This window comes from Vitis riparia, chromosome 16 (assembly GCF_004353265.1).
Source record: "Vitis riparia cultivar Riparia Gloire de Montpellier isolate 1030 chromosome 16, EGFV_Vit.rip_1.0, whole genome shotgun sequence".
Lineage (NCBI taxonomy): Eukaryota > Viridiplantae > Streptophyta > Magnoliopsida > Vitales > Vitaceae > Vitis > Vitis riparia.
This window is the reverse complement of record NC_048446.1, coordinates 3489143-3511523: the sequence shown is the minus strand read 5'-3', so window position 1 is coordinate 3511523 and position 22381 is coordinate 3489143. Positions and strand designations below refer to the sequence as shown.

The window sequence follows — 22381 nt, the reverse complement described above, 5'->3', positions numbered from 1 at the left end:
TGAATCATGGACTTTGTCTACCCATTTTCATATAGCAAATGACCCCATGCTTCATTACTTTAAATTAACATCATTTTCATATCATTTGTGGAAAACCACTCTCCATATATAAAAAGCAAACATTTGTCATACTATAAAATATTATAAGTCTCAATCATATGATCAATAGTGATAAGTACACTTGTACATAAAACTTGTTAAGTAATGAAATTTGGCCACTCATGTCTATGGATGTTTATTATGAGCTTCTTAGTAATGAATTACTTTTCTACCAAATCCTATTCAATACGACATTCGATATTGCAAATAGATATTTTCATAATGGATTTCATGAATCAAGTGAGGCTACGAGAAAATGATGATGACAATGTTTTCTTAAAACAGCTGTCGAGAAATTGTTTTTAAAAACAATTTTTGTAAATAATATTCGAGTTTTCGAAAACTAAATTCTATGTAAAAATTTAAATATAAAAATTGTTTTCTCAGCTTATTTTCTATAAATGTATAATGTAAAATTTTTGAAAATATTCCTCATATTTTTAATTATTTTTTAAAACACTATAAAAAAATAACTGAAAATACCTCAAATCTATTATAAAAAATAGTATGTTTTTATAACAAATTGAAAAAAAATATATATTTTTTGTCTCCTAAATTAATTTTTTTTAAAAATAAAAATTTATTTTACAAATAATTTTCAAACATACCCTATGTTTTTTATTTTTTATTTTTAAGTTTTAGAATAGATGAATTTATTAAGTGAAATTGGAGAGACGATTTTGTGTGAATCCTATATGGAAAAAAATCCTATATTTTTAGAAATATTATAGAAATTGTCTTTTTTTTAAATATATATATATATTTTAATAAATGTCATACATTTGTCAAAAATCCCATAAAAGACAATTAATGCCTAGAAGTGAAGATTGAATTAGACTCTGGCAAGACTTTTTGTGGGCCAAGCCTCAAGCCCAGCCTAAAAGTTTTTAAGCCGAAATGGTATCAAGACTTATTTGGTCTGGGCTTTTTGGCTATGGGCCTGGCCCATAGAAGAAGCCACCATAGGAAGAATAGGCAAATAGAAACCACAAAAGCAGATTAAAGACATTACACGTGGCACCTTGCCATAGGTCCAAATACCCTCCTAGATAAGCAGTCGTATCACTTTATCACAGCCAATATATTATTTCATAAAAAAATAGGAAAAAATTCAAATTTCAAATCACAGGCTCCCAACGGTCTTTTTTTTCAAAAATCTTCAACGTCACCTTTCTCCCTATATATAAAGACCTCAATCTCCAAAGCCTCCGCAAAACCCTTCCGTCTTTCTCTCTCAGAAAGTTTTCCATAGAAACAAACAGCAAAAAGACACCAACACCCATTCCTTCTACAGCCATGGATTTTCAGAGTCTCACAAGGAGAGAGCTCCAAACTCTGTGCAAGAAGAACAAGATCCTAGCCAACATGACCAATGTGGCCATGGCTGATGCTCTCAAGGCTCTGCAAAATGTAATCTTCTCTTTGAATCCCTGAGATCCCATATTTTATTTTTGGTGATTTTGTTTTGGATGTTGATTTATTTTGCCCCGCAATCTGTTTGGTTGCTTAGAGAAGAAAAGGGAAATTTTGGATTTTATGGTTTTTGTGGTGATATTTTCATTGAACCCTTCAAACCCCATTTTTTGATTTTTGGTTATCCTTCTGGAGCCTTGATTTTTTTTCCCTAGGACTGTTTGTTGGCTGGGAAAATGGAGCAAAGAGAAGAAAAAGAAATTTTCAGTTTTGTATTTTGCTGTTGTTTTTTCGGTGATTGCTTTGAATCCTTCAAAACCCCTTTTCAATTATTGGCCACTATCGTTTGGATCTAGATATTGTTATCCTCTGGATTGTTTGGTTGCTGAGACAAGAGAGGAAAGAATACAAAATTTTGAGTTTTGGATTTCTTGTTGTTTTTCTTTTTAGTGGTGGACTCAAATGGTTGCATCGGACCCAAATCTGATTTTCTCTAGAATCATAGAAAACCCAGTTTTTATTTCTCCCTGGTTGTGTCTTGAATCTTGATTTTACCCTTCCATACTGTTTGGCTGTTGAGAAAACGGAGGACAAGAAAAGAACAGTTTAACTTTGAGTTTTCATATTTTCTGCTGTTTCTGATTCTCAAACAATGAAGCCAAATAACTGTATTGGTGGATGCAATATTTTGCTTTCATGGTTTCTAAATCAAATCAAATTCATCATTTTCCTTTCTGTTCTTTTCCTGCAATTTCTCAGCAACCAAATGGGCATTCCCGTCTGCTTCCATTCTTAGGAATCTAATTTTCTCAAAAAACCATGTATTATTTCAGGTTGACGGACTTGAAGAGCTCCTCAACCCATCTGAATCCCAAAACCCCCAATCCCCAGAAAAGCCAGAAATTGGATCACCGGAGATTCCTCGAACAGTTTGCAGAACATCCACAAGAAGAAGGCCCATCAAGGCAGCAGAAGAGCCTGAAAGTTCACAGACTCTGACCCGGACTCACCGTGGAACCAGGAGGATCAAAGAAGAGGTAAATCAGGAGAAGAGTGAAGTACGCCAAACTCCAGCCGTGCCCAGCAGCCGGAAAAGGGCTCCAGCAGCCTCAGCTCGCCAGAAGACGGTGACCCGGGTGGAGCAAAGCTCGGTGCAGCGAGTGTATAGCACACGAAGGTCAGCCAGGTTATCAGAGAAGTTGCCCAGAACAGAGCCCATGGAGGTTGAATTCTCCAAGGTGATGACCAAAGATTTTGATGGAGATGAAGAGGAAAACAAGGGTATGTATGGCTTCCGTTCGTTTGATTGGTTAAGGCTAACATTGCAGTCCTTTTTTTTTTTCCAGGAAAATTGAAAAAAATGAGAGAATTTTGAGTGTTTTCAATTATGCTGTATGGTATTTGGGGATTCTAAGGAAAAGTGAGCTAAAACAGTTGAATTAGACCTCAGTTGAATGCAGTGTTTACATTTTCTTGCTTGCCAAACAATAAAATTCTAGCATTAACCACATTTTCTCAGGAGCTAAATAAACATGCTACGATTTAAGATTTCGTTGTCTTCTAACATTGATCACTATGCAGGAGCTGATTCGCAGACAATATCAGAAGATAATTCAAAGATAACCGATGATTCAGAGGTCATTTCAAAGTCTGTCCTGAGTGGAAATGATTCAAAAGCTGAAGTTGAAGAGAATACTGGGGAATCTGCCAAACCCAATAATTCAGATTTTCTTGAAGTTTCCGAGGAAAAAGATGAAGCTCATGATGAGCAGGACAACACAGGCAAGTACTCAGTAATTTTTCTCAATTCAAAACCAATATTGAAATGGTTTGATCTTGATTGATGATTAACAGTTGTGTTTCCATCTTCAATATGCAGAAGCTGAGCTGCAGAAAAATTCAGAAGTGGATTGTGAGAAAATGGATGGATCAAATAAACTTCTGAGTGAAATCCTGAAAACATCAGTGCATTTGAATGATGAAAGCACAGTAAAAAAAGGTAAACAAACATTCAATCTTTTCCTTCTGGGCCTGTTGTACTTGGCTGTTTACAGTTTTGTGGTTTCTGATGATGAATAGTTTTGCTGGTGTTTCTTCAGTTATAATGTCAAATACCAAAAATTGGAATGAGGGTTTGAAACTGGAGAATGAGCAGCAGCACGGGGAATCTGATCTGGAACTGGACCTTACTGCTCCACCACAAGCTTCTGTTGATGATTCAAGTTGTGATTCTGAGACACGAGAGTTGAATTTGTCAAACACCAAAAATCTGAATGAGGACTCAAAACTGGAAAATGAGCACAGGGAATCTGATCTGGAACTGGATCTTACTGCTCCACTACAAGCTTCTGTTGATGATTCTGAGAAACCAGAGTTGAGTTTGAGTGCCTTTGCTGATGAAGTATGCCAAAACCCAGTGAGCATGTACTCTGAAATGAATGTGGCCAGTGAAGGAGAGCCTCACGATGATGATGATGATGATGATGATGATGATGGCAAGGTAGCAAATCAAGGCCACTGTGAAGTATTCGATATGGATTTGAACCAGAAGGCTGGGGATGCATTTTCCGGTGAATCGGGTTCTGATTGCTCTGTTGTTGTTGATCAATCAGAAGCACAGGTTGAGCTTGAATTTGCCAAACTGGGAAGCATGGACTTTGAGGATGTTTCACCTCCCTCCAATGGTTATGATCCAATGTCGATGACTGGAGAGCCTCATTCTGAAGCTTGTGTTGATGTTGATGAGACCAACAACTCAGTTGAACCATTGCCCAAGGGAGACGAAATGTCGGTTGTTTTTCATGAACTGATCACTGCAGAAGAAAATGCCACGGCAGTCTACAAATTCTCTTCATTGTTGGACAATTTTCCAACTCCAGTAAAGATAACGAGTCCTCATCGTCCAGCATCCAACACTGCAGTTTCAGGCAGAACCCCATTGTCTCCTTTGGCAGCTTCCCCACCTCTAGGCCAGGCTCCTCTTCCAACCCTGTCAACTCCAACCAGGAAATCATCAAGCAAGAAGCCTTCAGCCACAAAAATGATGACACTCCTTTCTGACAACAAGGAGAACCTAGACAACAGTGGCAGGAAAATGGTGCTTAAAACTGAGACGGGAAAGAAGAAAAACAGCAGGGACACTGCTGAGGATATAATGCTGAAGAAGTTCAGTGACACCAGTTTAAGGCAGCTGAGGAAGATGTTCAAAGAGAAGCTGCAGATCAAGGAAAATACAAACAAAAACAATGAAGATATGAATGATGTTATGGAGGTGAGCCCAACATTCAAATGTTGTCATGATTGCTAGAGTGAATCAGAGTGTTCATACATACTAAAAATTTGTTGTTTCTTGACTTTGTAGGTGGCCAAGATGAGACCAGCCTTGCAGACACTGCCAGAGAACCGTATGGCTGAGGTTGAAACTGGAAAGGAAAACTGATAGAAGGGAAGCAATGAAACAACTTTTTCCATGCTAAATTGAATTTTCCCCTGGGGTTTTTACAGACACTTGCATTGCCTCCTACTCGGGCAATATCAGAGTTTTGGTGATATTTTTCTGTGTTCTTTATTGGTTTTTCGAGCTTAAAAGATAGATACTGCAATAAATGGGTGGGGCTCTCACCCATAACACCCAGAACTGTTTTTGCCTCCTACTCCGGCAATATCAGAGTTTTTGGTGATATTTTTCTGTGTTCTTTATTGGTTTTTCGAGCTTAAAAGATAGATACTGCAATAATGGGTGGCTCACCCATAACACCCAGAACTGTTTTTGGTCCTACTCGGGCAATTTCAGAGTTCTGTCTCTTTTTCATTCATTTTTTTTTTTTCAGTTTTTGAAGCTTAAAGATACTGTAATAACTGTGGTGGTGCTCACCCAGAATATTGATTTTTTCAACTAGTAAGAAAGAAATCCAACATTTAAGGCCATCCATGGATCCATTACCTTTACCTTTTAGTTTAGAGTAAGGCCATCATGTTTCAAGAATGTGCAGGCCATCAAACTGTTGCTATTTGCTTTCATCCTTGAAGATTTTGATGATTGATAAGAATTATGGACATAAATTAAAAAATTTGTTTTTGAATTCAATTAGTTAAGCATACACATATCGTACATTTCAAACAAGTGGTCTTGTCCCCCATCTGTGGAAGGCATTATTAGACCCAAAAAAACTCTAGATATTTTGAATTTACAAGCAAAAACTTTCTCTGGCCATTGATGCTGCTCAAGTCTATGCCAATAAACAGAAAACAATCAAATTCCCATCTTGATAAAGGTGTTTAGTTAGAAATCAGTAAACTGATGATATCAGCCCTGTATCAGAATCGAAGGAACTTCACATTCCATGAAAGTACAGAATGAAGGGCTCAAACAAATGAGATGGTGCAGGAATAGAAAGCTTAAAACGATTCATGACCACCTGCAGGATAGGCAATTGAGGTAGAGTTAGCCTATTCATTATGGGGAATCAACAGCATGCTTGAAACCTAAACAGCCTTTGCAAAATCAAGATTGGAAGAGGAATGACAAAATCAATCAGTAAAAAAAGGGTCAATATCACTGGCAGGTTCTGTGATCTGGTTTCGGGTTGTCAAAAATAACTGATAGTTCAGTAGAAACACTTATCCCTTGGTTTAGTTTCCTGGACCTTTCCTGACTTGCCTAATTAAAAACAGGGAAATACTATCTCAAGAATGGACTCCTGTCAATCAATCCACCCAAACTTCAGAGTTTTGGGTCAAAATGGCCCATTTTTTAAACTTAATGTTGAAAACGGGCACATTTTCAAACTATTGTTCAAAATGGCCTCTTTGATGCCACGTAGGCGCCACATCATTAAAAAATATATTTTTTTCGTCATTATAGTGAAAGCCGCAATTGGGAAACGCGGCTTCATTTTTGTACTAAAGCCGCAGTTGGGAAACGCAGCTTCATTTTTATACTAAAGCCGCAGTTGGCAAACGCGGCTTCATTTTTATACTAAAGCCGCAGTTGGCAAATGCGACTTCATTTTTGCACTAAAGTCGTAGTTGGCAAACGCGGCTTCATTTTTGTACTAAAGCCGCAATTGCCAAACGTGGCTTCATTTTTTAACTAAAACCGCGGTTGGCAACTACGACTTTAGTTAATTTTTATTTAAATTTAAAATTTAATTAAAAAATTATTAAATTACAATTTATGAATGAAATTTAAAAATATACTTAAATAATAAATTATTTATATTTAAATTTAAAATTCTAGTATTACTTCAACAAACATAAATTGATAAATAGAAGATATTATAAATGAATGTTTTATTTATTAATAAATTAATAATCTTAAAATAATAAATTTATATAACATATAAATAATATATAAAATTGTATAATTTATTAATTTAAGATATTTAATTTGTTAATTTTTAAGATATTAATTTATTTATATTATGATAAATTTATTTTTATCGAAATAATAGTATAGTAGTTAATAACTGAGATTTCAATTATAATATTTTTTTTTTACTTTCCAATTTAACTAAAAACTATTAAATCACAATTTATGATTGAAATTTAAAAAATATTATAAATTTTTAATATGATTGAGATTTTTTTACAAAATTAGTTAATGAAATTAATTACAAAAAGTCTACTACAAAATGTAATTTTTAATAGTTTAATTAAAGTCACAAAAAATATCCACTAAACATTAATATAGTGAAAAATAAAAAACATATATAATCTCACATGCCTCCAAAAAGGAAGTGAAATCATAAATTGTGATTTAATAGTTTTTAATTAAATTGGAAAGTAAAAAAAATATATTATAATTGAAATCTCAGTTATTAACTACTATACTATTATTTCAATAAAGATAAATTTATCATAATATAAATAAATTAATATCTTAAAAATTAACAAATTAAATATCTTAAATTAATAAATTATACAATTTTATATATTATTTATATGTTATATAAATTTATTATTTTAAGATTATTAATTTATTAATAAATAAAACATTCATTTATAATATCTTCTATTTATCAATTTATGTTTGTTGAAGTAATACTAGAATTTTAAATTTAAATATAAATAATTTATTATTTAAGTATATTTTTAAATTTCATTCATAAATTGTAATTTAATAATTTTTTAATTAAATTTTAAATTTAAATAAAAATTAACTAAAGCCGCAGTTGCCAACTGCGGCTTTAGTACAAAAATGAAGCCGCGTTTGGCAACTACGGCTTTAGTGCAAAAATGAAGCCGTGTTTCTCAACTACGGCTTTAGTACAAAAATAAAGCCGCATTTCCCAACTGCGACTTTCACTATAATGACGAAAAAAAATATTTTTTAATGATGTGGCGCCTACGTGGCATCAAAGAAGCCATTTTGAACAATAGTTTGAAAATGTGCCCGTTTTCAACATTAAGTTTCAAAAATGGGTCATTTTGACCCAAAACTCCAAACTTCATCCCAACAGTTTAGCATTAAAGCTTTAACTGCATTCATGGAAGCCTCAACAAAGTTCCCAAAGACCTTTCACTGAATAATTTTAGTAATTTTGGACATACACTTGCCTGGTCACTTGCCAAATGTTCAATAAAATCAATCATCCAGCGAAGAAACCAAACTTACTAATCAACCTTATCATTGAAAGTTCTCTTGCAGACAACCATAGCAAGACATTACATTTGTAAAACCACTAGTTATGCAATTTATGATAAGTATTTCCAATGGCTTTAATATACGAGTCGATTTCACACAAGTATCTAAAAAGAGCTCTTTCATATTTGGACCATTTACAGCAATTATTCACATATCATTTCCTAGCACATAATTATAGAGGTTTTTGGTGGCCTATTCTTCTTTACTTATATACATTCCTCTACCCATGTTTGCACTAGAGTTTTACATACAAGGAAGCAAGAAGGTACACAAGAGTCATATGGTTGGAAAAAGATGCTAACCCAGGAAAATTATAACCAAAAATGCAACACAGAACAATATAAGAACTTTTTTTTTTTTATATTTTCTTTCAAAAGTGTGTTAAAAAAAACCATAATATATGGGAGGAAACAAAATATTATCCCATGTAAATCAGCAGGTTCAAGCCCAATTTGCAATAAAACTTTAGCTCTCAACAAACTCACTAGAAATCTGCAGCAAAATGTCTTGCTATGATTACCTAAATTCCACAAAATTCTGGTAGGCATAATTGATCATTTACAAGTGTAAATACAGATTGGGGTAATCCAAGAGAACTAAGCATACAAGATATTGCATTTCGATGGTTTGCTCCTTCTGAAATTTTCTCTTTCATTTGCTCCACTTCCTTTTGAGTTGCCCCCCATCCAAATGCCTTCTATTTCCTAAATGATAACAGTTTGGACTCCATGGTAGGAGCATGGAGATGAAACAAACACTCAGTAGTTGGGATAAGGCTTTATAGAATCATACATGATAATTGTCACTAGAAATGAAAATTAATGACTATGAGTGCATTGAAATATCATGTACAAAGATTCTAAATGTGAAGGAGCTTGCATTGGCTACTTGCATCAAAAGGAACTGATATTTTTTGGAAGTCAATAGAAATAACTATTCTTTGTTTAGTTCCCTTAAGCCTTTTCTAACTTGCATAAATTAAAAATTAGGAAATCCTATTTCCAGAATGGATTCCTGTCAATCAACCAACCCACCAAAACTTTAACCAGACAGTTTAACATCAAAGCTTTAAATGTATTCATGGGAACCTCTAGAGTTCTGAAAAGGGCTATTACTGAGTAGTTTTCATAATGCTGGACACAAACTTTCCTGGTCATTTTTACCAGCCTAACCAATTATTCATGGACTGTTCTTTTAATGATACACCACCTTCAGGTTTCCTTGCCTGCAGCAGAAACAGGACACTAAAACCATAAATTTGAGGTAATGTTTTAAGTGGTTGGACTAACAGGCAACCATTTCAAGATATTGTACAGACACATTCATCAATTTATGCAAAGTATAGAAGTTTATGGTACTAATAATGGCTTTTATACAAAGATAATGGTTGATTTCACAAAATATCTGAAAAGAGCTCCTTCATATTTGGACCATTTGCAGTAGGTTCTTTCACAGATCAAGAACATACCACAAAAATATTTAATGCATCCTAATTACTATAGTTCAAAATGTTCACAGGGATATCGATGCCATTAGATGTGAGAAGGGAACAGAGGCTTAAATTTATAGACTGTTGCATGCAGAGACCCAAATGGGTGCATTAGTCTAATATTTGGTCAACAAGATGCACCCTTAAAGATCAGGAAGCTATAAGGTTGAATTACTGTTTGAAAACCAAGCTAAGGTGTCACATCATCACCCTAGATGAACCACAGCACAGTTTAATTCTTAGTGACATGATTCCCAAAAGTTTTCACTGAACTATCGTTCTGTAACTACAGGCATTCCCTACACATACTTAAGCTAGAGATTCACTTGCAAGGTCGCAAAAGGCTACAAGAGGGCCAATTGGAAATATGAATCTAAACCAGGCAAAAATAGCAATCAAAGATGCAAAGCAGCTTCTTTTGCTTTCTATTTCAACAACATTAGGAAAAAAGAAAAAAAGGAAAGGACGTTGATTCTGTGGAGCAAGCAGAACATTACCCCAATAAAACCAGGATACTTAGGCCCAATTTACAGCAGGTAGAACTTTAGCTTATCATTCAATAAACTTGAAAAACCTCTATGACAATCAATAATTTTAATTTATGAGTTGAAATTCTTCAAACGAATCCTATATGACAATATAAATATTCAATGTAAACACAATCACACACAAGACAATCAATTTTATGTGGAAAACCCTTACACTAACTTGTGGAGATAGAAGACCATGGAGTCTAAGACATCTAATCTAATAATCCACTATATGAGATCAAGATATACGAATTTACCTAATAGTTTTACCCTAAAGACTTACTCTCCAGTACCTATATCATGATCCATGTTCGCAACGCGACACCTCCAATGCTCCAATGGATTCACCTCAACCTTTGAGGGATAGAAGTCCTTCCAACAACCCAGAATTCGATTGGTGAATTCCTGAGAGAGTTTGGGAATGATAAGGCAAGTTAGGGTTGATTCTTTCAAAGCATCCAACCCAAAAACAAGTTAAGAAAGAATTTATATAGGTCCTAAGACCTAGAGGATTGGTAACTAGAATTTTTCAAAAAGAACAAATCCTTAATTTCCAAAAAAAGTGATCTACGATATTCTAGCAAATTTAGAGGGATTGTTTGAGTGCACTTAACCACAACTCGATTGCCTTGGGTACTTGAGCACTTAGATAGGCGCTTGAGCGGTGATGGTGCTTGAGCCACCCTGTTTTTCATAACATAAAATAAAATACAATTTGGCTCTGAAAAAACTTACTGATCCAATCCAACCCTTTAACTACTTAAATTGCCATTAAATAAACATTTTTAGACTTACCTGTGACTTTTTGATTGAACAAACAACAACCTCGAATCTTCAATAAAGAGTAAGTCACTATTTAAAAAGTTTTCCATGTTAGAATGAAAAGGAACAAAATTGCCAACAAACATAGTACAAGAACTCATTGTCCTAACAATCTTCCTCTTTGACAATTTTGTGTCAAAACACTATTACATAAAACCCCCAACACTTTCAAACAGAGTTTACATAACTCTCAATCACACCCATCTAAATCTAATCATCCAAACACATGTTGGGAATTGAAAGATGCATCAAGATCCAGTAAACTATTCCAATACTTGTAATTTGCACACACTGAAACACAATTACCAGGGTAAAGCGGTGTGTGGGAAAAAAATATAGCCATGTAATCAAGATACAGTAATAGGGAAAAGAAATAGAAATGATTACAATCAAGATGCACCCCATGCATACGACCAATAATGCTATTAAAACATATCAATTCCATCTAACAATCAATCAACCAAGTCTCCCCATCCCCATGTCTCCCTCTTTTTGTTGCAAAATAGACAAAGAGTAACATAAGAGCAATAAAGTGCAAAGACAGAGAGAAACGTGATATCCATATATATATAGAGAAAAAGGGAAACAACAAGGATAAAGAGAGTAAGCACAAATATCCAGACCAAAAACATAGCAAAAGTAAGAACCAAGAACAGAGCCAAACCAACTCTAGTGTATACATAAAGATCCTAACAAAATAAGCTAAGCATCATGATTCGGTGGCGGTGGTCGTGGTGGAGGAGCAAAGCTCGAGGAACCCTAAGAATGAATCCAAGAAATAATTTAAGAGAGCTACCCCTCAATACCTCTAAAGCAAGTGTCTATCTCTAATTCATGCGAATCCAAATGAGTGGTCATAAAATCCATCAGAAGGTGGAGCCGATCAATGGAGCCCATCACCTATTAGAGCGTAGGGGCATCAAATGGAGGAATCAAGTGAGCAAATGAGCAAGAAAGACCACCACAACCCCGACTATGGTGCCCACAAGGAGTAGGCTTAGGGAAGTCAACCTCTAGTATAGGAGGATCTTGCACCATGGCTTAAATTTCCTCTCCCTTGGCCGCAACTTCCTATGCAGTTATGGTCAGATGAGTGGGGCCTTGAGGAACAATGCTTTGCTGAGTTGGAGCTGAGGGCACCATCGGGCCATAGACATGGTTGTAGTGCTTGTTCTAGGAACTCGCGTCAATGAGAGCACAAGGAACCTAAGCAGCTAAAGTAGGGTCCACTCAAACTCAACGTCCTTAAGAATCTGAGTGATGAGCAAGGCAAAGGGCACAACTCCCATACGAGCAATAGGCTCGTGAAAGAATGACATGGATGAAACAAGCCATAGTATGTTGAATCTCGGTACAATGGGATGAAGGATAGAAAAAGTATGATATATACGTAGCAAGAACCTAAGCTAACTTAGTGAAGTCAGCAATTGGAACATAGGTAGACAAAGGGTGAGGCTCGCCATAGAGAGAAGAGTGAGTGCCTGAACTTTAGGAGAGAAAGCGAGAAGTTAACGAGAAACCGAGGGCATGCCTAAGACACGTTGGATAAACCTAGTTGTGACCATGAAGGTCTAGCCATACATCGTGCCACGAAACATAAGGCCACTCACTACAAAATGGATGTTTGAATAGAACATCTAGACATAATGGTCATATTTGGTTGGTCGGATATAGCATGGGATAGGATAAGAGAGAGGATATTATATCCTATCCTATGTTTGGTTGGTGATGGGATAAGATAAGTTATCCCATCACTTATCCTATTATATGTTTAACCAAACATAGGATAGGATAAGTGGTGGGATATATTATCCACCCTCTTTTTTTCATTCCTTTCACATGGGATATGTTAATCCCATGGTAAAATATGAGATATACATATCCCATGTATCAAAAATTCATTTTTTATCAATTTTTTGTTTTTTAATATACTCATTTCACAAAATAAATTTTTTTTATTATAAACTAATTTTATGACTAAAAAAACTAAAATAATATTAATATATAATATATAAATTATTTTTATATATTAAATAACATAATATAAAAAATAAAAATAAAAATATTTGTAAAATTTAATTATTTTAATCTTGAATATTGTTAAACATAACAAAATTTTCATTTTTTACATAAAAAATATTTGAATGTGATACAATTTTTATTTTAAACATTGAAAATAATATATATTTCATATTATTTTTTATTCATATCATAAATTAAATATAAATATGATAAAGCATATCCCATTGGATATGCTACCTTAAAATATTATGTTCATAGGATATGTATATCCAAGGATATACATATCCTATCCTATCCTATCCCACCAACCAAACATAGCCAATGGGGATATGGTGTCCCATGAATAGTCATAAGGGGCTCCTAACCCCAAGCTCGAAAAATAGCCGACAAATGAGTGTCCTAAAAAGCTCTCAAATCAATGGGGGCACTCAAACTTGACCTTACGGCCCACAAAAAATAAAAATAAAAAATAAAAAATAAAAAAACAAGAAATGCAAAGATGCACAAAAACCTAAAAAAAACTTGAGAAAAATTGAATTGTTGGAAAGACTCAGAATACTACCCCGAATAATACTATGAACTCCAAAAACTCGAACAAGACTTGAATAAACTGCTAGAAGGCAAGAAGTAGAGGCCCAGAGTGCTCAAACAAACTAAAAAGAGAAAAGTGAAACAAAAAGGCACACTAGAAGAAGGCCTTATATAAGTGCTCAAGCCACTTGACACAGGATTAACACTCAATTGGTGTGAGCGCTTGAGAGCTTCTATCGTGTGAAGCGGCGTTGGACACAACTTATGGGCTTTGGTGTGGTTAAATACATCTTCTTATATTTTTTTGGAATTTATTTTTTAAGATATTCTAGTCATATACTGAATTTTTGCATACTAATTGCTCTTAATGTTTAATTCACAATGAATGAATGTTTCATAGCTTATTATTCATTGTTGTTTTGTTATATATCATATATGGATGGGGATGTTGGTTTTTCTTTGGTCAAATGACGCTTAGATCATAATTTAGAATTATACTTGTGATGCCCATGTTTTGATTAGTTGATTATATGCTTTGTTATAATCCTTGCTTCTTACGTCTTATATATATCTAAAAGTTGTATGCATGCCATGTAGGAATACTGATGTCTTTGTGAGTCCATGTTCTCTCTTTATGCCATGTAGATGTCATGCATGTTAAGTTTTATTTACATAATTGTTTGTCATTATCTTTCATCCTAACCATCTCCATTCGTATTGGAAGTGCATTGCGTTTAAGATATGTTGTTCAGGTACGCTCTCCACCTTTCACCTTTAATTTTATGAGCATGCATGTTTTTATGAACTTCATATCTGATACTATCCTTGACTATTTTGATTGTTATTTGATTTTTTTTTTATGAGATACATGTTATATACCTTGTTGTTTGATCTAACTCCATCGTCTTATGATAGTGCTTGAAGAAGCATCTTAGGTACGTTTGCTAACTCTACTTTATGATTATGACTGAGAATGATTGTTTGTTTGCTCATTATGTAACTATAATTTAGGTAAACACTTTAGCCTTTCTTAGTATCATAAGTCAATCAATTAATTGTCACATTTCCCTCAGCCGAACCAGTGGAGACCTTTTAGGGTTTAGAGAGGTGCTACATTTTTAAGGTATTTTCCTGATAAGTAACCTGATCCTCGGACCTAGAGTTGGGGTTTTCAAAGACAAGTTTTTCCAAATGTTTAAGAAGTCATTTTTCTTAGGATTTTAGTTTCTTATTTTATTTTCCCTATAAAAAAAAAATAATAAGTGGCTCCAGTGTTTTATAAAATACAGTTTTTCACAAAAAAAAAAAAAAAAAAAAAAAACAAGTCTCATCGTCAAGTGGGGACGTATGTAAAAAATGCAAGTTCACAAATTGGCAACTCCACTAAGGACCTAGAAGATCAAACTTGAATACTAGTTGAGGAAAATGTGACGTTTAATTGGTCGATTGAAGGGTACCTTTTCTTTTAGGTAAGGTGATTTGGATTGTTTGCTTGATTGATTTGATATCTTAGCATGCTTTTATTCATACTTATCTTGTGTGATCACATGATTGCTTGTTCACATTGAGCATGATTCACTCTCACTTATGTTTAGGTAGGTGTTGAATATAATGTATTTATAGTGTATAACCTTTCCTTGTTAATATAGGACACATGTATGGTAGTTAGGACTCCTAGCCTTGTATATATATATATATATTTCTCAATTGTAAATCATAATGATATTAATGAGAATTAAGGTCTTTCTTCTTTCTCTCTCTCAACATGGTATCAGAGTCAAGGAAGAAAACCTAATTCTTTCCTGTTTCCCGTGTCATCAACTCCGGGAAACCTTCCGGTGACCGTGTTTCATTCCAGTCACCTTCCCCATCTCCCAATACTTTCCGGTCAGTCGGATCGTTAATAGAAACCACTCACCGCCGGCGAACTTTTCCGGTGAACTTCCGGCGACGTATTTTTCCGACACCGACCATACCAGAAGGAGCGCCTGGAGGAGATCTCCAACTTTTGTGAAGGCACCGGCACCAAAAGAGCGTCCACGCGCCGCCCACGCGCACGTTTCCGTCCGACGGCTGCATCCCACGCGCCGGCGCGTGAGGGCTTTCCCGGCCACGCGCCTCCTCCAGCAGCCTCGCCTGACGCCGACCAGCCTCCCTACCTCCCTGGTTTCCCCATCCGAGCCTTGCACGTACCTCTTTTGGGGATTTTTGTCTCCGTCGGCCCTCCAAACAGTTTTTCCGCGAAGCTCCGACTACTTTTTCTCCACTCCAATCCCTGCACGTGCCTTGGGAAGTGTTCTTCTACCTTTCTGGTGGTACCACGCCGCGATCTGAGGCCGTCTCCCTTTTTCGGTGGTGCCATGCCGCAATCTGAAGCCGTATTAGGGCTCTCTTCGATCCAAACATACTTCATTCTCCAGATAAGTAGATATGACTACTAAAAATTCCATTTTTTCCGCTGTTATATCTAGATCTCCTATGATTACTTCGGAGAAATTGGCTGGCAGTGACAATTATCTATCCTGGTCTACCTCTGTTGAACCTTGGTTTATGGGTCAAGGATATGAGGATCACTTGATTACACAGGAGGCAGATATCCCTGAGGTTGACCGGTACAGTGGAGGAAGATAGATGCACAGTTATGTAGTGTATTATGGCAATCGGTTGATCCCAAGATTCTTTTTCATCTTCGGCCTACAAAACTTGTTTTAAATTTTGGACTCAGGCCAAAGGATTATATACGAATGATATCCAGCGCCTTTATAAGGTGGCTTCTGCTATTGTCCATATTAGCCAACAGGACTTGGATCTATCTACTTATATTGGCCAGATTGCCTCTCTTAAGGAGGAGTTCTTGACTGTGATGCCTCTTACTCCTGATGTTGGGGCTCAACAAACACAACTTGACAAGTTCTTCATGGTTCTTACTCTTATTGGTCTCCGTTCGGATCTTGAGCCTGTCCGCGATCAGATTCTTGGTAGTTCATCAGTTCCGTCCTTGGATGATGTGTTTGCTCGCCTCCTCCGTATCTCCTCCACTCAGATTTTGCCATTGATAGCACTTCAGATTCTTCTGTGTTAGTTTCTCAAACTAGCTCTCGAGGAGGCCACAGTGGTACCCGAGGTAGAGGTCAACATCCTCATTGCACCTATTGCAATAATGGCCACACTCGCGATCGTTGCTATCAGTTACATGGACGACCTCCTCGCACTGCCCATGTGGCCCAGTCCTCTGATTCTCCGCTGCCTCAGCCTCCGAGCTCTTCCGCATCTCAGGCTTCTGTTGCCTCTATTGCCCAGCCTGGTAATGCCTCTGCCTGCCTTACCCACACATCTTCTCTTGAACCCTGGATTCTAGATTCTGGAGCTTCTGATCACTTATCTGGTAATAAGGATCTTTTCTCCTCTATTACTACTACCTCTGCTTTACCTACTGTTACCTTAGCTAATGGTTCTCAAACTGTGGCTAAAGGTATTGGTTTGGCCCTTCCTCTGCCTTCTCTACCTCACTTCTGTCCTTTATACTCCTGAATGTCCTTTTAATCTTATTTCCATCAGCAAAATCACTCGTACTCTTAATTGCTCTATTACCTTTTCTGATAAATTTGTGACCTTGCAGGACCAGAGTACGGGGAAGACGATTGGCATAGGACGTGAGTCTCAAGGCCTCTATCACCTCACCTCGGATTCATCTCCTGCAGTTTGCATTTCCACTGATGCTCCTCTCCTCATTCACAATCGTCTGGGCCACCCTAGTCTCTCCAAGTTCCAGAAGATGGTCCCTCGTTTTTCTACTTTATCGTCGCTTCCGTGTGAGTCATGTCAGCTTGGGAAACATACTCGTGTCTCGTTCCCAAAGCGTTTGAATAATTGGGCAAAGTCTCCTTTTGAGTTTGTCCACACTGATGTTTGGGTCCTTGTCGGACTGCGTCTACTTTAGGATTTCAGTATTTTGTCACTTTCATTGATGACTATTCTCGATGTACTTGGTTATTTTTAATGAAAAATCGAGCTGAGTTATTCTCTATTTTCCAGAAATTTTATGCTGAAATCCAAACCCAGTTCAATATTTCTATTCGTGTGTTACGCAGTGACAATGCCAGGGAATATTTTTCAGCCCCATTTACTTCGTTTATGTCTCATCATGGGATTCTTCATCAGTCTTCTTGTGCTCATACTCCTCAACAAAATGGGGTAGCTGAACGCAAGAATCGACATCTTGTTGAGATAGCTCGTACTCTCCTCCTCCATAGTAATGTTCCTTTTCGTTTTTGGGGGGACGCTGTTCTTACCGCTTGTTATTTGATTAATCGTATGCCCTCCTCTGTCTTACATGATCAGATTCCTCACTCCCTTCTCTTCCCTGACCAATCACTTTATTTCCTTCCTTCTCGTGTCTTTGGTTGTACTTGCTTTGTTCATATTCTCACTCCTGGACAGGACAAGCTTTCCGCCAAAGCCATGAAGTGTCTCTTCTTGGGATACTCCAGACTTCAGAAGGTTATCGTTGTTATTCCCTTGAGACTCATCGATACTTTATCTCCGCTGATGTCACCTTCTTTGAGGACTCACCATTCTTTTCCACCACTTCTGAGTCTCTTCCTGTTTCTGAAATCTTGCCTATTCCCATTGTCTCCCCACCTGATGTTATGCCTCCTCGACCACTTCAGGTTTATCATCGTCGCCCTCGTGTCGTTGCTCCTCTCCCTTTTGCTGAGGCACCTGCTGACTCACTCCCTATCCCTTCGGCTTCACCTGCCCCGGCTCTGCCTTCTCCTAATGACTTACCCATTGCTGTTCGGAAAGGTACTCGCTTTACTCATAATCCTCATCCTATTTACAATTTTTTGAGTTATCATCGATTATCTTCACCCTATTCTGCTTTTGTTTCTGCTATATCCTCTGTTTCTCTTCCAAAGAGCACCCATGAAGCTCTTTCCCATCCAGGCTGGCGACAGGCAATGGTGGATGAAATGGCTGCTCTGCACTCTAATGGCACTTGGGATCTTGTTGTTTTACCCTCTGGTAAATCTACCGTTGGCTGTCGTTGGGTCTACGCAGTTAAGGTTGGTCCTGATGGTCAGGTTGATCGCCTTAAGGCCCGCTTAGTTGCTAAAGGCTATACTCAAGTTTATGGTTCTGATTATGGTGACACATTCTCTCCTGTTGCCAAGATTGCTTCTGTCCGTCTGCTTCTCTCCATGGCTGCCATGTGTTCTTGGCCTCTTTATCAATTGGATATTAAAAATGCCTTCCTTCATGGTGATCTTGCCGAGGAAGTTTATATGGAGCAACCTCCTGGTTTTGTTGCTCAGGGGGAGTCTGGTTTAGTATGTAGGTTACGTCGTTCTCTATATGGCTTGAAACAATCTCTTCGAGCATGGTTTGGCCGTTTTAGTTCTGTTGTTCAAGAGTTTGGCATGCTTCGTAGTACAGCAGACCATCAGTTTTCTATCATCATAACTCTTTGGGGCAGTGTATTTATCTGGTTGTTTATGTGGACGACATCGTCATTACAGGCAGTGATCAGGATGGTATTCAGAAACTAAAACAACACCTTTTTACCCACTTTCAGACCAAAGACTTGGGGAAACTCAAGTATTTCTTGGGAATTGAAATAGCTCAATCCAGTTCTGCTGTGGTCCTTTCCCAAAGGAAGTATGCTTTAGACATCCTGGAAGAAACCGGTATGTTAGACTGTAAACCGGTAGACACACCTATGGATCTGAATGTCAAACTTGTACCAGGACAGGGGGAGCCTTTAGGAGACCCCGGGAGATATCGACGGCTCGTAGGTAAATTGAACTATCTCACCATTACTCGTCCAAACATTTCTTTTCCTGTGAGTGTTGTTAGTCAATTCCTACAGTCACCATGTGATAGCCATTGGGATGCCGTAATCCGCATTCTTCGATATATCAAAAGTACACCAGGCCAAGGTGTGTTGTACGAGAACAGAGGTCATACTCAGGTTGTTGGTTACACAGATGCAGATTGGGTTGGCTCACCCACAGATAGACGTTCCACTTCAGGGTACTGTGTTTTTATTGGAGGTAATCTAATATCTTGGAAGAGTAAGAAACAAGATGTAGTGGCCAGATCTAGCGCTGAAGCCGAGTATCGAGCTATGGCTTTGGCAACATGTGAACTCATATGGTTGAGACATCTTCTTCGAGAGTTGAGATTTGGAAAGGATGAACATATGAAACTCATATGTGATAACCAAGCCGCATTACATATTGCATCCAATCCAGTCTTTCATGAAAGGACCAAACATATTGAAGTTGATTGCCATTTCGTTAGAGTGAAGATCGCATCAGGATGTGTTGCTACAAGTTTTGTTAATTCAAATGATCAACTAGCTGACATCTTCACTAAATCTCTCAGAGGTCCTAGGATTAAATATATTTGTAACAAGCTTGGTGCATATGACGTATATGCTCCAGCTTGAGGGGGAGTGTTGAATATAATGTATTTATAGTGTATAACCTTTCCTTGTTAATATAGGACACATGTATGGTAGTTAGGACTCCTAGCCTTGTATATATATATATTTCTCAATTGTAAATCATAATGATATTAATGAGAATTAAGGTCTTTCTTCTTTCTCTCTCTCAACAGTAGGATATTATTGTATGTTATTTATTTGTTTTGCATGATTGATTGTTGCATGGCAACCCACTTCTTGCATGATGTATGATTGCGTGTCTATGTTTACTTTCTAGATTTAGATCATAGGTTTTTTCAGATGTGCCCACACCCTTCATTGTGCACTTTAGGTTACCCTTGAGTGTAAAGAGATGTTAGAGCCTTTACCATTACAAAACCTCCTTGGATGTGAGATAGTGCATGTGTGGAGGTAATGACCACCTTGCATGAAAGCTTCTTGTCTCTTCGGAGGCATGCCAGAGGTTGCATACCATTGGAGCGTATGATCGTTTCTGCAAAAGATCCCTTTAACATACCCCTTTTAATTTATATAGTCACCTTGGCCTTGTAGGTTAAGTCCAGGGCCAATTAGGATTTCATTCCTACACGTGGGTGCATTTGTAGACCTCCAGAGCTACCTGTCATAGTTGGGTTTAGTTACCCTTTTCATAGTCTCTTATTAGTGTGTTAAGAGACTGGTATCAAATTGAGCATATCTGAGTTACCTTCCTGCATATTTGTCAGTTGGTTTCTATAGGGCTTCCTTCGTACCCTATCTTATCTAGTGCTTCCGTATTCGTAGGAGGGTTACTATATCCGATCTGGGTTCAACATCTTGGACTAGAGTCGGAGGTAGATTGACTGAAGTATCGGATTAATCAGATCAAAGATCGGATAAAAGAGATATGGATTCACAAATAGTTACTGTTGATCAGTTTGTTGCATCCATGGCTTCAATTAAGGAGGCCATAGCTGGTCTTGGCTAGAGAATAGATGGGCAACAGGCCCAACAGGTCCCGATTCAAGAGGGCACACAGTACGACCCTATAGTACCATCGTCTCCCCCACCTAGTCAGTCAACTTTACAGCCTACACCGTTCATTTTGCATAGTCAAATTGAGATTGCCCTACAGCCTATCACAATGCCTACTTCGACTTCAAAGGACACCCATGCTTGTATGAACAAACTTGAGCAGAGGATGAAGCAGATGAGGGCCTCAGATGGAACCATCACTTGGGATGATTTCAGTAAAGCACCAATGGCTAATTTACCGACCAAGTTTAGGATGCCCAAGATTGAGAGGTACACAGGCCTAGGTTACCCTCGCATTCACTTGCGCATTTATAATACTATTATGAGAGCCCATGGACTAGATAAGGCTTAATTTGATCATGTTTTTCCCTATGTCTTTGAGTGGTGCAACTCAACGTTGCTTCGCATCATTAGATGTTTCACACCGCAAGGCTTGGGATGATCTGACCCAGGAGTTCTTGAAGCAGTTTGCTTTTAACACAGTTGTTAATGTTTCAAGGAAAGAGCTAGAGGCTTTGAGGCAGAGGTCAGAGTAGTTAGTGACTTCATTTATCTCTCATTGGAGGGAGAAGATTGCACATATTGTCAATTGCCCTTAAGAGAAAGAGCAGATTAGTATGATTACGAGGAGTCTACAACTTAGGTTCGCTACACACTTGATGGGATTTCCATAGACGGGTTTTGGGTCACTAGAATAAGCACTTTACGGTATAGAGGAAGGTATTTCCCATGGATTATGACTAGATTCTTCTCCTTCTGATTCTAAGGGGAAGAAGCCATCAGGAGGACAAAGATCAAGGGATGTGAGTACTATCAATTCTGTTGGACCGAGACCCCCTAGACATTATGAATTAGTTGGATAGACCTTAGGAGCTCATTACCCACCACCTTATGCTCAATATTGACCTCCTGTTCCCTCTCAACCCCTAGCTTCGACATATCTATACTTAGTCTCGCAACCCGTTTTTGAACTACACCAAAACACAAAGGGCTTCTCCAAGACGTCTAGAACAACAAAAAAATAAAATAAATAAAAATAAAGCGCAAACACTCATTCAAATATAAAATTTAATTAAAAAAAAAAACATAAAGTTCTAGAACGTCCAGAACTAGACAGAAAACAATAATATCCATAAACTGAATTCTCAAAAAAATCTAGAGGCTTTATAAATTCATACAAAAAATTACACATGTCCTTTAAGGTATCTAGATCACATAAAAAATAAAGCCAAGACCAGGGAGCACTCAAAAGAATTTTTAAAACACTCAAATCAATCAGCTTTCCAGAATCGAACAAGTACAGTAGGTGAGACTTTGAAAAATCATATCTCCCTCTAGAAAACATATATTTCAATATTTATGTGTCA

The 22381-nt window shown here is 37.2% G+C and overlaps 1 protein-coding gene and 1 long non-coding RNA gene across 2 annotated transcripts; one reads left to right on the top strand and one right to left on the bottom strand.

Annotated features, from left to right (window-relative positions):
* The first annotated feature begins 1313 nt into the window (after positions 1–1313).
* On the top strand, positions 1314–5194 carry LOC117934036 (protein starmaker-like). Its single transcript, XM_034855629.1, has 6 exons — positions 1314–1509; positions 2346–2793; positions 3094–3294; positions 3392–3511; positions 3612–4783; positions 4874–5194. Exons 1-6 carry the CDS (start codon positions 1396–1398, stop codon positions 4949–4951), a joined length of 2133 nt encoding a protein of 710 aa, XP_034711520.1. The 5' UTR covers positions 1314–1395; the 3' UTR covers positions 4952–5194.
* LOC117934041 lies at positions 3006–3992 on the bottom strand. Its single transcript, XR_004654412.1, has 2 exons — positions 3844–3992; positions 3006–3743 (listed from the first exon to the last, which is right to left on the bottom strand). It is a non-coding gene; the product is annotated as an uncharacterized LOC117934041 (long non-coding RNA).
* Positions 5195–22381: the final 17187 nt, after the last annotated feature.

Excerpts from the sequence above, each read along its gene's own strand:
- LOC117934036 (XM_034855629.1), top strand. The coding sequence starts at position 1,396 with ATGGATTTTCAGAGTCTCACAAGGAGAGAGCTCCAAACTCTGTGCAAG. Across the intron at positions 2,794-3,093 it reads AGATGAAGAGGAAAACAAGG|GAGCTGATTCGCAGACAATA; the intron begins GTATGTATGGCT and ends ATCACTATGCAG. Across the intron at positions 3,512-3,611 it reads TGAAAGCACAGTAAAAAAAG|TTATAATGTCAAATACCAAA; the intron begins GTAAACAAACAT and ends GTGTTTCTTCAG.